At 41.0% G+C, this 14070-nt stretch overlaps 1 protein-coding gene and 1 long non-coding RNA gene across 8 annotated transcripts; one reads left to right on the top strand and one right to left on the bottom strand.

The window, feature by feature from the left end:
• The first annotated feature begins 802 nt into the window (after positions 1 to 802).
• On the top strand, positions 803 to 5473 carry LOC109902115 (myeloid cell surface antigen CD33-like). 7 transcript variants are annotated; one of them, XM_031786632.1, is made up of 7 exons: positions 803 to 887; positions 1565 to 1716; positions 1916 to 2299; positions 2511 to 2789; positions 3076 to 3202; positions 3419 to 3500; positions 3651 to 5473. In XM_031786632.1, exons 2-7 carry the CDS (start codon positions 1656 to 1658, stop codon positions 4062 to 4064), a joined length of 1347 nt encoding a protein of 448 aa, XP_031642492.1. In that variant the 5' UTR covers positions 803 to 887; positions 1565 to 1655; the 3' UTR covers positions 4065 to 5473. The 7 variants fall into 7 exon arrangements, with proteins under 7 accessions (XP_031642492.1, XP_020353799.2, XP_020353798.2 ...); XM_020498210.2 differs by having other exon boundaries at positions 3076 to 3244; XM_020498209.2 differs by having other exon boundaries at positions 2469 to 2789.
• On the bottom strand, positions 1578 to 2485 carry LOC116353104 (uncharacterized). The gene is made up of 3 exons (XR_004202471.1): positions 2373 to 2485; positions 1893 to 2077; positions 1578 to 1691 (listed from the first exon to the last, which is right to left on the bottom strand). It is a non-coding gene; the product is annotated as an uncharacterized LOC116353104 (long non-coding RNA).
• Positions 5474 to 14070: the final 8597 nt, after the last annotated feature.

Genomic DNA, 14070 nt, shown 5'->3' with positions numbered 1-14070 from the left:
TGGGTATTTTGATATTTTCAGTGATTAGTAACGTACACAATCTCCCCCGTCGTCTCAAGATGAATGGTTTTGCCCCCTTGAAAGTTTTGCAATTCAAATGCAAAACGGAAGGAATAGAGAAAAAACAAGAAATCGTTTGACCTCTACTTTTCCAAATCACGTCTTTGTCAGTCTTTCCCCATTGTGAAAAAACAGAAACATTCCAAAAGTAAAATTACACTTCCTTAAAAAACGTTACAAAAACACCTTGAAAACTTGCTTCGTTGTGCAACTAGTAAATATTACTTTTTGAAAATGTACAACCACCAGGCACATACAGTACGAGCTGACACAGAACTGTAAAATCAAGCATTTACCAAAACTATTAAAAGAGGCATAGTAGCGTGGATTGAATTATGTTGATTTATGACTACATGCACATTTGCTTTAAAACTACACAAAATTATAGTATTACTGCTTTTGAATAATTTATCTAAATATAAAAGCGATGGGGATTGTAGTGTTGGTTGATCAGTATGAATTGATGGGTTTGGGTTGATTATTGTCTAGATACAGTACAGTATGGATGGGTGGTATGTGTGGATTGGTGGGGTTTGATGGGTTGGTTGATGTGTTTGGGTTGATTATGGTCTAGATACAGTACAGTATAGCTGGGTGGTATGTGTGGATTGGTGGGGTTTGATGGGTTGGTTGATGTGTTTGGGTTGATTATGGTCTAGATACAGTACAGTATGGCTGGGTGGTATGCAGTACAGAGGGACTTCCTGGATTGCAGCACCAGGTTACAGGGAGAAGTAACAGACTGAGGACATGAAGTGACAGTCCACACCCATCAGAGCCTCACACAGGGCTCACAGTCAACAAGAAGAGAGAGCACACAGAGAGAGGTAATGTGCTGATTCAGTCTTATTCTTTGCATGGCAAAAATAAATATGTATTTTTTAAGTGCTTGGGAAAAAAATGGGCAAATCTGGACACAACTTGAAATGCTTTAACAAAACGAGTATCTCCTTGTTCCTTGGTAGAAACAATTGTTACTTTGTTTGTTACAATGAATCTCCATAATGACTTAGGTAAAAAGTATGTAATTACTCTGTTACCATGTGGTTTTTAAAATAGATTCCAGACAATTAGGGTAAAATAAAACACTACTAGGACTTTGAAATCTTCTCTCCATGCATTAAATTACAGTTGGGAAAAAATGGGCTAAGAAGGGTGTAACAATTTATAAACGTGCCATGAAAAGATCATGTCAGATGTTAGGAATGCCTCTGTATTCACAGCTGGCAATGGGATGAATTGTTATGGTCATAGTAAAGAACAAGAAGGCCTGCACTCTGTTGAAGCTCCCTATTCACCACTTTATTGACAACGCTACGATCCAAAACGGATCATCATCAAGTCAAACTGAGTGCTCACTTTTTTTTTAAATACACATTTCCTCTCACATGATCACTACGCATGACACATGGTGGGCGTGGAAACAATTCAATTTTGTGCACAATCAATCATAATTAATCACAGAGGTATATATTGTCATATGTATACTCTTTCTGTGCTCCAGAGCTGTGGACACAGACAAGGAGACCATAGAAAGAGGTAAAAGAGGACACACCCTGGTGTTGTGGTTGATTAATTGAGGCAGTGGAGGCAGCATGTGGGTCCTCATCTGGGCAACTCTACTCTTCTCTCTGGCAGAGAGAGCAACATGTCAAAGTAGGGTCCCTTTAATCATTAAAGTGTTATACATTTTGAAATCATGACTATTTGTATAGATGAGGTAGTTGCAGTGGTAAGGCAATTAAAACCCATTTTAATCTAAAATGATTCTGTATCATCAAAAATGTTACGGACAAGTGAAGTAGTATCCAAGTGCTTCCTGTATTACTCACGATTATTTACTTCCCTCCATCAGGACAGGCCCCTACTGCAGCAGCTCCATCAGCTGCAAAGACAAACAGCATCATCTTCAGTCCAGAAGAAATAACAGCACAGACTGGCCTATGTGCTGTTATTTCATGTACTTTCAATCCCTCTGATAGCGTCAAGCAGAATGCAGCAGTATGGTACAAATACCCTGCAAATGGCAAAAAAAAGGATCATCATATAATTTTCCACTCCAAAAATCCCTCTAAAACTCAGGAGGGTTATAACCACAGAGTGTATCTACTGGAGACAGACCTGACAAAGGGGAACTGTAGCGTGATCATCAATGACATCAGAGAGAATGATGCTGGACAGTATCAATTCAAAATGAAAGGAAGACCATTTATAGACCCACAGAAACTCACAGTAACAGGTATAGCATGACTATGTACACTGTAACAGGTACAATTAAATGTGTACGCTGACTGCAACATACAGGTACATACCTCCAATTCACAAATGCCAAGATTCTGATTATGTTTCTCTGATGTCTGGTGCACAGATGTGAAATTCACTTCAGAGTTTGTATTTTCTGTGTCCAGCTCTGACCCATAAGCCCTCAGTGTTGACTCCTCCTCTGACAGAGGGAGAACCAGCGACCCTGACCTGCACCGCCCCGGGGATCTGCTCTGGAACTCCTCCTAACATCACATGGACATGGAGAGGGACAGGAGACAACATCACTGAGCTCAGAGACAACACCACTACACAAAGGAGAGTGGATCTGACCGCCTTCACAACAACCCACTTCTCAACTTTGACCTTTACCCCCTCAGCTAAGCATGACGGCACCAAGGTCACGTGTCTGGTGACCTTCAATGGAAGCGTCACCACCAAGAAGACACTGAAATTGAATGTGACACGTAAGTACTGTACATTATCTGACCTTGTGCTTCAGCAGAAATTAAGTGGGCAGAGTGAGAGAGAAGCTGCAAGTCACCCTAAAAGAATAAGAAGAAAAACACGGATGTAAAGATATAAGTTAAGATACTTTGTTAGAGAGCCACAGCTTCCCAGTCCCACCCAATATGAATGCAACATATAGATGTACAGTACATGCTTTGATTGAGAAAATATGCTTTTTTCTTCAGAGGATTCTTAGTATTCTGAGCCACTTCTAAAATCATACATGTGTTGTTCTCTTTATAGAGGAAGTATCTAAAGACATCTTGGCTGTGCTGTTGAACCCACCACTGATTACTGCATTTGTGATTGGTGCAGCCTGCTCAGCCACCATCGGTTGTATCTTCCTGTGTTTCACAGGGAAATATAAAAAGTACATGCATCCTATTACTGTCGAACAGATACTATTCACTGAGTATGTTGTTTTAAAAATCAATTGCAGATTGTCTAACATACCTATATTTCCTATCAAGAAGATCAGATTAATTGTCAAAAGTGCCAATGCCTTTCACCATATTGTAATCGAAGTGCTTGCTAACCCCTCCAAAATACAGATATTGAGTAATTTAATTTGTAATATTTTCCTTAGACGCAAAGAGAGGACCCCAAAGAACTTAGACTCCAAAAGCCCTTTCACGAACCTGGAAATGGTGGCATGTGAAGACCAACAGGTGCAGTATCCATTTCTTTATTTCGCTTCACCAACATTCAGTTAGCATTGACATGCCACCAGGAGTTTACAAGACAACACGAACAGGTCTGGGACCACCAAGCTAACAAAAGACTTCATAACACAGTTATTTATGTAATGTTCTCCATAGAGAGATGCAGGACAGGCAGTGATGGGCGAACAGACACATCTGCAGGTGGAGCTGAGGGAGGGAACTGAAAACGGAGGGCTCCAGACCAGTGGAGCTGCGGGACACTCTGCCCCAGGGGAAGAACCAAAAGAGGTGGACTACGCCAGTATCAACTACTCCCTACTGAAGAAGAAGACACCTGAGGAGGCAGAGAAGAAGACCACTACCACAGAGTCAGACTACGTCGAAATCAAACGAGAGAAGAAGAATGAGGGGGGAAAAGATGGTGGAGAGGGGAGTGGTGTGATGGAAGAGGTGGAAGGGGAGGAGATGATAGGGAAGGATGTGGAGAAAGAGAACGGTAAGCCAGTACAAGAGACAGATGAAGATACAGCGCTTTACTCCAACGTCAAGGCTATTATTGGTGGAGAGTGACACAGCAATTTTGTCTAGAAACATGGGAGATAGCACACAGTACTATGGCTTCTATTATACAGCACTGCTGTGTTTTCTCATATTCCAGACTGAATGTTTTGTGATGATACAGAGACTTTGTTTAACTGAATCTACTGTAGGTAATAGCCGAAGCAAGTATTTTTGGGTAGGTTATAATTTTTTTTTAAGGAAGTTAATGTAATGTTAATTTTGTAATGATTCTGTCTTGTGTCACCATGGGGAAGGACTGACAAAGACATGGTTTGGAGAAGTAGAGGTTTTCTCCTCTGTCCTTTCATGTTTTGGCATTTTGATTTAACCCTAAACCTATTTATTGAGGCACTACCTTACTTTTGATGGTTGTGTGTATTTATAAATGGGAAAGGAAGTAACCCGCACACTGCTCTTGATAGTACCACTGATCTTTAATACACTTTTGTGAGTTTTTTAAAATAGCACCCTTATGTAGACCTAGCCCCACCCACATCCGTTCCACGCATCGAATGGGGTTGGAGGCGAGGTGAAAAACAAATCACTGCTACCAAATATAACAATTTGCATTTCATAAATATTCGAATAAAGTGTGTACATAAAACGTATTAAACACGTCTGTAAAACCACAATGAGGACATCAACCTACCAAGCAAGTCTTCATAAATCCTTGGGTACAGTGTAAGAAAAACATCAGAGTAATCTGAAATAGGGGCATAATTCATTTTCAAATGTACAACATCAAATACATAGGCATTTCAAATGTAAGAACTTAAGGAAATAGTGTATGGAGGGTGAAAATCCAAAAACATTCTCTTTTGCTCAGAGTATTATTCATCTCACCTCCCCTGTCTGATATCTTAACCTTCTCTATGCCACAAAATCTAAAGGCAGAAATGTCATGTTTAGGTCATTAGAATGTACTGCGACTGTATAATCCCTGTCGTTTCTCCTAATTGAATTTGTATGTTCACTGATTCTCTGTTTGAGAGAACGATAGGGTTTTACCGAAATAGCACAGCCCACATGGACATTTAATAATGTTGATAACATGAGTGGTGGCAACACAATCTCACATTCAATTCGTGCATTTGTGTACATACTGCATTTCAGCAAATTTTGTGCGTGTTTGTGTTGCTTAATTCGTGAGAAAAGACACGAATTTGTGTGCTACTTATTTCGTTCGAAAATACTAATTTAACCACTAGGCTCCACACAAGCCTTTGCAACAACCATTGACACGATAGCCTATATTTAATTGTTGTTCTTCTTTATGGCTAATTCGTCGTTATGAATATACAAAAATGTTGTCTTCATTTAATCCTGTTTTAAAATGTATAGTTGTATGCCTATATGTACTGTTTTAGACTTGCTTAACAGAATTTGTGAGAAAATATACACATTTACGTGCGACTTAATTCGTGGGGGAAAAATTGTTTTATTAATGCCAATGCTGTTTTCTATGCTTGATTTCGTTTAATACTTTGGGATACTGGTGCACTTGTAATCAGAAAGGGCATTTTTTCGTATAGGCAACAGTACACGATTTTCGTCATTACGCATTACATATTTCGTGGAGCCTAAATTACACAATTGTCTTCATAATGCATTTATTACATGTTAAACAAGTTAATGTAAAATAATGAATTATGTTGGCTTACACTTATGTCACTTCCAAGGCCTTTCCATGATGATTATTACGGTCATGCCAATCATGTTATAAACTTAGGCTACTGTAACGCGTTCAAACAGTTAGCAAGTCAGAATGTCAGTTTCCTAGTACAGACGAGCACTTAAACGCTGTATTACGCTGGCTTCACATTCTCGTGGGAAATGGGAAAATGGAAAGTTGTAACTCCGACATGATTGTGTTCAAGTGCTTTTGAATTCGGAACAATGTTTAAACCAATAAGATTGGCAACATAATTTTCTAATTTCCCACTTGTTATTCCTATTTGGGGGGGTCATTCAAGTGAAACATCCCAGTAGGAACTAGGAATTTCCGAGAACTCCGATAGCATTTGAACAGGCGTTAGTATGTATAATAGACAACAGTAGGGTCTGGGTCGCAGGGTGTCGATCCCTCATACCCATTCACGACCACCGCGGAGCGAGTGTCAGTAGTCTACTGTGTGTCCGTAAAGTCAACTAGTATAATTATTGTTTGTGAAGTAAGTATGGTGATTATTATTACGGTTCTGGTCGTCTGAGATTCCAACAGGCTATACAACAAACATTATAACTATAGAATTAAGAAACGAAGTAAATAAAGTAAGAATGAAATTAATGCACAAAATAAAATATAACATTGACAAATGTTTGGTTGCTTTAACATATCTACCCAATTCTATTTTCAAGAAGCGGTACCAATGTTTAGCCTACATCCAATGTCTATGCTACTGTCTTCAGATGTCTTATTGACTAGTAGTTGTTCTGAAATGTTTATTGGTTGCCGTCATTTGACTCCCTCCTCTATGTTCAATACAACACACACACACATTCATTATTAATTTCGGGTATCCTACCCTGATGTGAAGTTTGTTCTATGGAAACTATTTGACTCTGGCCACACAAAATGAATGAAATTAGAAGGGGGAGGGGGGGGGGGGGCTCTTGCCTGTCGAAATCCCTTCTATTTTGGGACTGCAAGGCCTGGCACACGTATGCAACACATTCAGCCATTTGCATGGGAGATAAATCATAGTGGAATTTCTTCCACAGAACAAGAACTTTGGGGGTGGGCAGGATCATTTTGGTAGCTCAAGAAAATGACCTTGCAGAACCCCCCCCCCTCTCTAATTTCCTTAATTTGGTGGCTAGAGTCAAATAGTTTCTGTGACACACATCACAGTCAAATACTTTCTGTGACACACATCAGAGTCAAATAGTTTCTGTGACACACATCACAGTCAAATACTTTCTGTGACACACATCAGAGTCAAATACTTTCTGTGACACACATCACAGTCAAATACTTTCTGTGACACACATCAGAGTCAAATACTTTCTGTGACACACATCACAGTCAAATACTTTCTGTGACACACATCACAGTCAAATACTTTCTGTGACACACATCACAGTCAAATAGTTTCTGTGACACACATCACAGTCAAATACTTTCTGTGACACACATCAGAGTCAAATACTTTCTGTGACACACATCACAGTCAAATACTTTCTGTGACACACATCACAGTCAAATACTTTCTGTGACACACATCACAGTCAAATACTTTCTGTGACACACATCACAGTCAAATACTTTCTGTGACACACATCACAGTCAAATACTTTCTGTGACACACATCACAGTCAAATACTTTCTGTGACACACATCAGAGTCAAATACTTTCTTTGAAACATCAGAGTCAAATACTTTCTGTGACACACATCAGAGTCAAATACTTTCTGTGACACACATCAGAGTCAAATACTTTCTGTGACACACATCAGAGTCAAATACTTTCTGTGACACACATCAGAGTCAAATACTTTCTGTGACACATCAGAGTCAAATACTTTCTGTGAAACACATCAGAGTCAAATACTTTCTGTGAAACACATCAGAGTCAAATACTTTCTGTGACACACATCACAGTCAAATACTTTCTGTGACACACATCACAGTCAAATACTTTCTGTGACACACATCACAGTCAAATACTTTCTGTGAAACACATCACAGTCAAATACTTTCTGTGAAACACATCAGAGTCAAATACTTTCTGTGAAACACATCAGAGTCAAATACTTTCTGTGACACACATCACAGTCAAATACTTTCTGTGAAACACATCAGAGTCAAATACTTTCTGTAAAACACATCAGAGTCAAATACTTTCTGTGAAACACATCAGAGTCAAATACTTTCTGTGAAACACATCAGAGTCAAATACTTTCTGTAAAACACATCAGAGTCAAATACTTTCTGTGAAACACATCAGAGTCAAATACTTTCTGTGACACACATCAGAGTCAAATACTTTCTGTGACACACATCAGAGTCAAATACTTTCTGTGACACACATCAGAGTCAAATACTTTCTGTGAAACACATCAGAGTCAAATACTTTCTGTGACACACATCAGAGTCAAATACTTTCTGTGACACACATCAGAGTCAAATACTTTCTGTGAAACACATCAGAGTCAAATACTTTCTGTGAAACACATCAGAGTCAAATACTTTCTGCAGAACTAACTTCATGTCAGGATAGGCAACCAAGATAGATAATGAATGTATGTGTGTTATATTAAACAGAGAAGAAGTAAAATGTAGAAAAACATTTCAGAACAACTACTAGTCGAATAAGACATGGGAGAGATTACTGAACTTGGCAAAGAGATTTATTTAAAGACTAATACACTTGAAACAAATAGCCAAACTCAAAACTGCAGACATTGCTAGTGCCTCCCCCGCGATCAAACCAACATAAAAAATATAATGAAACGCAGCCTAACGTGATCAGAAATCTCAACTATAGGTCTACTCAACAGTTTCAGCTAGCTAGCTAGGCTACAGTCTATGGAGTTACATGGTGGGTGCAGGGTTTTGCAAGGTTTGTGGGTGCAGGGTTCAGACACACCTGATTAAACTAGTTTGAGTTGTTAATTACTTTAATCCACATGTGTCAAACTCCTACCATTTGAGGTCCGAGTGTCTGCAGGTTTTTGCTCCAACCTTGATTGATAAATCAAGGTCACGAATTACTAAGGAACTCCGCTCACCTGGTTAGGTTGTTAAGGTGTTAATTGAAATGAAAAACCCAAAACTCGGTCCTCTGTGGAATGAGTTTGACACCCCTGCCTAATAGAGCTAAACTCAGCAATAAAAATAAATGTCCTCTCACTGTCAACTGTGTTAATTTTCAGCAAACTTAACATGTGTAAATATTTGTATGAACATAACAAGATTCAACAACTGAGACATAAACTGAACAAGTTCCACAAACATGTGACTAACAGAAATGGAATAATGTGTCCCTGAACAAAGGGGGGGTCAAAATCAAAAGTAACAGTCAGTATCTGGTGTGGCCACCAGCTGCATTAAGTACTGCAGTGCATCTCCTCCTCAGGGACTGCACCACATTTGCCAGTTCTTGCTGTGAGATGTTACCCCACTCTTCCACCAAGGCACCTGCAAGTTCCCGGACACTACTGGGGGGAATGGCCCTAGCCCCACTCCCCGATCCAACAGGTCCCAGACGTGCTCAATGGGATTGAGATCTGGGCTCTTCTCTGGCCATGGCAGAACACTGACATTCTTGTCTTGCATGAAATCACACACAGAACAAGCAGTATGGCTGGTGGCATTGTCATGCTGGAGGGTCATGTCAGGATGAGCCTGCAGGAAGGGTACCACATGAGGGAGGAGGATGTCCTCCCTGTAACGCACAGCGTTGAGATTGCCTGCAATGACAACAAGCTCAGTCCGATGATGCTGTGACACACCGTCTCAGACCATGACGGACCTTCCACCTCCAAATCGATCCCACTCCAGAGTACAGGCCTTGGTCTCGCTCTCTCTCTCTCTCTCTCTTTCTCTCTCCCTCTCTCTCTCTCTCTCTCTCTCTCTCTCTCTCTCTCTCTCTCTCTCTCTCTCCCTCTTTCCATCCATCCTCTGGCTGCATTTTAAGTGGAGACCTTTTCTCCCTCTTAATTCAGCTTTCTTCCCATTTCTTGTGTTTTCAAAAACCATACCAGGTTGTTGTTTAAACATGCCAACCAACTGGAGGAGATTTTTCAAAAAATTGTTGCTTAAAATAAGTAACCAAATCCCACTGGCCCAGGTACTGTTTAATCTGTCAACTAACAACACTCACTATGCACCTGAGGCTATGGCAGGTAACCTATATCTAGGTTACAATAGTAGTCAACAGTTAGTATGACACATTTTTACATTACAGTGTGACGTGTCGTCGAAAGAAGGAGAAGAAGACCAAAGTGCAGTGTGGTATGTATTCATAATAATTTGAATGAAGATGAATACTGAACAAACACAACAAACAAACAGTTCTGTAAGGTGCAACAAAAACACTAAACAGAAAATAACTAAAGCCTCAAGCTTAGTTTTAGTACCATGCAAGGTCCATTATCAGATCTGACCCATATGACTGAGTCATTGAAACCCATGTCACCTTCAAATACACACACAGCACTTCTTTAATGGGGTTGAGAAGGGTAAGGGCTTGACGTTTAATGTGAACTCAACGTCATCTCCTTAGTTGGCCAAACTCTCTTTATGAATTGCTATTCGTATCTCACAATTCAAGCCCCATGCCAGAGTGGACCTCCCCTGGTCAAAGTTATGTGTATAGGGTTATTCTTTCTGACACTTTCGTATCCACCTTTCATGCAGAATGGCTCCTGGCTCCAGCTGTAAGCTGTGTCCTAGTTGTAACACATCAATAGGAGTCGCATCAAAGAAGTGCCTGTTCTGTGGTGCAACAATAAAGCTAAAGGTCAAGTTAGATGCCCAAAAAATGAAGGCAACTGATGAATGGACAAATAAGACAATGAAGACTTGGAAGATATGCAACCTTGGTTAATGCAGTAAACAAGCTGGTACGCTTTATTATGTTTTCCTTAAAAAAATATTTCTGCATTTCTAGCTTAGGGAAATGATTGGCCCTATGCACTTATTTGTTATTGTCTCATTGTGTCATTTACACATATTCTAAGTCAGAACCGTCCAGAGTAGTGATGCTAGTCGGGCGGGTGGGTGCGGGCAACGATCGGTTGAAAAGCATGCACTTAGTTTTACTAGCTTTTAAGAGCAGTTGGAGGCCACAGAAGGAGTGTTGTATGGCATTGAAGCTTGTTTGGAGGTTTGTTAACACAGTGTCCAAAGAAGGGCCAGTTGTATACAGAATGGTGTCGTCTGCGTAGAGGTGGATCAGGGAATCACCCGCAGCAAGAGCGACATCGTTGATATATACAGAGAAAAAGGTTGGCCCGATAATTGAACCCTGTGGTACCCCCATAGAGACTGCCAGAGGTCCGGATAACAGGCCTTCCGATTTGACACACTGAACTCTATCTGAGAAGTAGTTGGTGAACCAGGCGAGGCAGTCATTTGAGAAGCCATGGCTATTGAGTCTGCCAATAAGAATGCGGTGATTGACAGAGTCGAAAGCCTTGGCCAGGTCAATGAAGACGGCTGCACAGTACTGTCTTTTATCGATGAAGGTTATGATATCATTAAGAACCTTGAGCGTGGCTGAGGTGAACCCATGACCAGCTCAGAAACCAGATTGCATAGTGGAGAAGGTACAGTGGGATTAAAAATTATCAGTGATCTGTTTGTTAACTTGGCTTTCAAAGATTTTAGAAAGGCAGGGCGGGATGGATATAGGTCTGTAACAATTTGGGTCTAGAGTGTTTCCCCCTTTGAAGAGGGGATGACCGCGGCAGCTTTACAATCTTTGGGGATCTCAGATGATACGAAAGAGAGGTTGAACAGGCAAGTAATAGGGGTTGCAACAATTTTGACGGATCATTTTAGAAAGAGAGGGTCCAGATTGTCTAGCCCAGCTGATTTGTAGGTATCCAGATTTTGCAGCTCTTTCAGAACATCAGCTGTCTGGATTTGGGTGAAGGAGAAGTGGGGGAGGGGCTTGGGCAAGGTGCTGCAGGGGGTGCTGAGCTGTTGGTCAGGGTAGTGGTAGCCAGGTGGAAAGCATGACCTGCCGTAGAAAAATGCTTATTGAAATGATCAATTATCGTAGATTTATCGGTGGTGACAGTGTTTCCTAGCCTCAGTGTAGTGGGCAGCTGGGAGAAGGAGCTCTTATTCTCCATGGACTATACATTGTCCCAAAATGTTTTGGAATTAGTGCTACAGGATGCCAATTTCTGTTTGAATAAGCTAGCCTTAGCTTTCCTAACTGACGGAGTATATTGGTTCCTGACTTGCCTGAAAAGTTGCATATCACGGGGGCTATTCGATGCTAATGCAGAACGCCAAAAGATGTTTTTGTGCTGGTCAAGGGCAGTCAAGTCTGGGGTGAACCAAGGGATATATCTGTTTTTAGTTCCACATTTGTTAAATGTGGCATGCTTATTTAGATGGTGAGGAAAGCACTTTTAAAGAGCAACCAGGCATCCTCTACTGATGGGATGAGGTCAATATCCTTCCAGGATACCCGTGACAGGTCGATTAGAAAGGCCTGCTCGCTGAAGTGTTTTAGGGAGCGTTTGACAGTGATGAGGGGTGGTCGATTGACCGCTGACCCATTACGCACTCAGGCAATGAGGCAGTGATCACTGAGTTCCTGGTTGAAGACAGCAGAGGTGTAGTTGGAGGGCAAGTTGGTCAGGATGATATCTAAGAGGGTGCCCATGGTTACAGATTTGGGGTTGTACCTGGTAGGTTCCTTGATCATTTGTGTGAGATTGAGGGCATCTAGCTTTGATAGTAGGACGGCCGGGGTGTTAAGCATGTCCCAGTTTAGGTCACCTAAACAGTACGAACTCTGAAGATAGATGGGGGGCAATCAAATCTCATATGGTGTCCAAGGCACAGCGGGGGCTGAAGGGGGTCTATAACAAGCGGCAATGGTGAGGGACTTGTTTCTGGAAAGGTGGATTTTTAGTAGAAGCTCAAATTGTTTGGGCACAGAACTGGATAGTATGACAGAACTCTGCAAGCTATCGCTGCAGTAGATTGCAACTCCGTCCCCTTTGGAAGTTCGATCTATATTGAGTGTAGTCTGGCCCAGGATATACGATATACACATTTCAAATATGAACACAAACATGAATATAGAGGCTGCCGTGTATAAAAAGTCATCATGAATAAGCTAACCAAAATATCTTATATAATATCTATTTATCTTAATTTTTCTTAGTCCAAGATTGCGTAGCGGTCGGACGTCTGTTTTTGTCTTGTCCCATCCAGTGTATATATTGTTTTCTTCGTATATATTCCAGTGATTCAGCCCCTGTAATAGGGTTAGAGGCAGAGAATCCCAGTGGAAAGAGGGGAACCGGCCAGGCAGAGACAGCAAGGGCGGTTTGTTGCTCCAGAGCCTTTCCGTTCACCTTCCCACTCCTGGGCCAGACTACACTCAATCATATTACCCACTGAAGAGATGAGTCTTCAGTAAAGACTTAAAGGTTGAGAACGAGTCTGCGTCTCTCACATGGGTAGGCAGACCATTCCATAAAAATTGAGCTCTATACGAGAAAACCATGCCTCCAGCTGTTTGCTTAGAAATTCTAGGATACGATTAGGAGGCCTGCGTCTTGTGACCATAGCGTACGTGTAGGTATGTTCGGCAGGACCAAATCAGAGAGATAGGTAGGAGCAAGCCCATGTAATGCTTTGTAGGTTAGCAGTAAAACCTTGAAATCAGCCCTTGCCTTAACAGGAAGCCAGTGTAGGGAGGCTAGCACTGGAGTAATATGATCACATTTTTGGGTTCTAGTCAGGATTCTAGCAGCCGTATTTAGTTTATTTAGTGCTTTATCCGAGTAGTCGGAAAGTAGAGCATTGCAGTAGTCTAACCTAGAAGTAACAAAAGCATGGATGAATTTTTCTGCATCATTTTTGGAATGTTACATAGATGGAAAAAAGCTGTTCTTGAAACAGTCTTGATATGTTCGTCAAAAGAGAGATCAGGGTCCAGAGTAACGCCGAGGTCCTTCAAAGTTTTATTTGAGACAGCTGTACAACCATTAAGATTAATTGTCAGATTCAACAGAAGATCTCTTTGTTTCTTGGGACCTAGAACAAGCATCTCTGTTTTGTCCGAGTTTAAAAGTAGAACGTTTGCAGTCATCCACTTCCTTATGTCTGAAACACAGGCTTCTAGCGAGGGCAATTTTGGGGTTTCACCACGTTTCATTGAAATGTACAGCTGTGTGTCATCCGCATAGCAGTGAAAGTTAACATTATATTTTCGAATGACATCCCCAAGAGGTAAAATATATAGTGAAAACAATAGGGGTCCTAAAACGGAACCTTGAGGAACACAGACATTTACAGTTGATTTGTCAGAGGACAAACCTT

Source organism: Oncorhynchus kisutch, linkage group LG13, assembly GCF_002021735.2.
Source record: "Oncorhynchus kisutch isolate 150728-3 linkage group LG13, Okis_V2, whole genome shotgun sequence".
Taxonomy (NCBI): Eukaryota; Metazoa; Chordata; class Actinopteri; order Salmoniformes; family Salmonidae; genus Oncorhynchus; species Oncorhynchus kisutch.
The sequence above is the reverse complement of the archived record's forward strand: the minus strand, read 5'-3'. Positions and strand labels throughout refer to the sequence as shown.

Bases quoted from the DNA above. Each gene is read 5' to 3' on its own strand.
- LOC109902115 (XM_020498205.2), top strand. From the start codon at position 1,656: ATGTGGGTCCTCATCTGGGCAACTCTACTCTTCTCTCTGGCAGAGAGA. The intron at 1,717-1,915 runs GTAGGGTCCCTT...TCCCTCCATCAG, and splicing joins AGAGAGAGCAACATGTCAAA to GACAGGCCCCTACTGCAGCA. The intron at 2,790-3,075 runs GTAAGTACTGTA...TTCTCTTTATAG, and splicing joins ACTGAAATTGAATGTGACAC to AGGAAGTATCTAAAGACATC.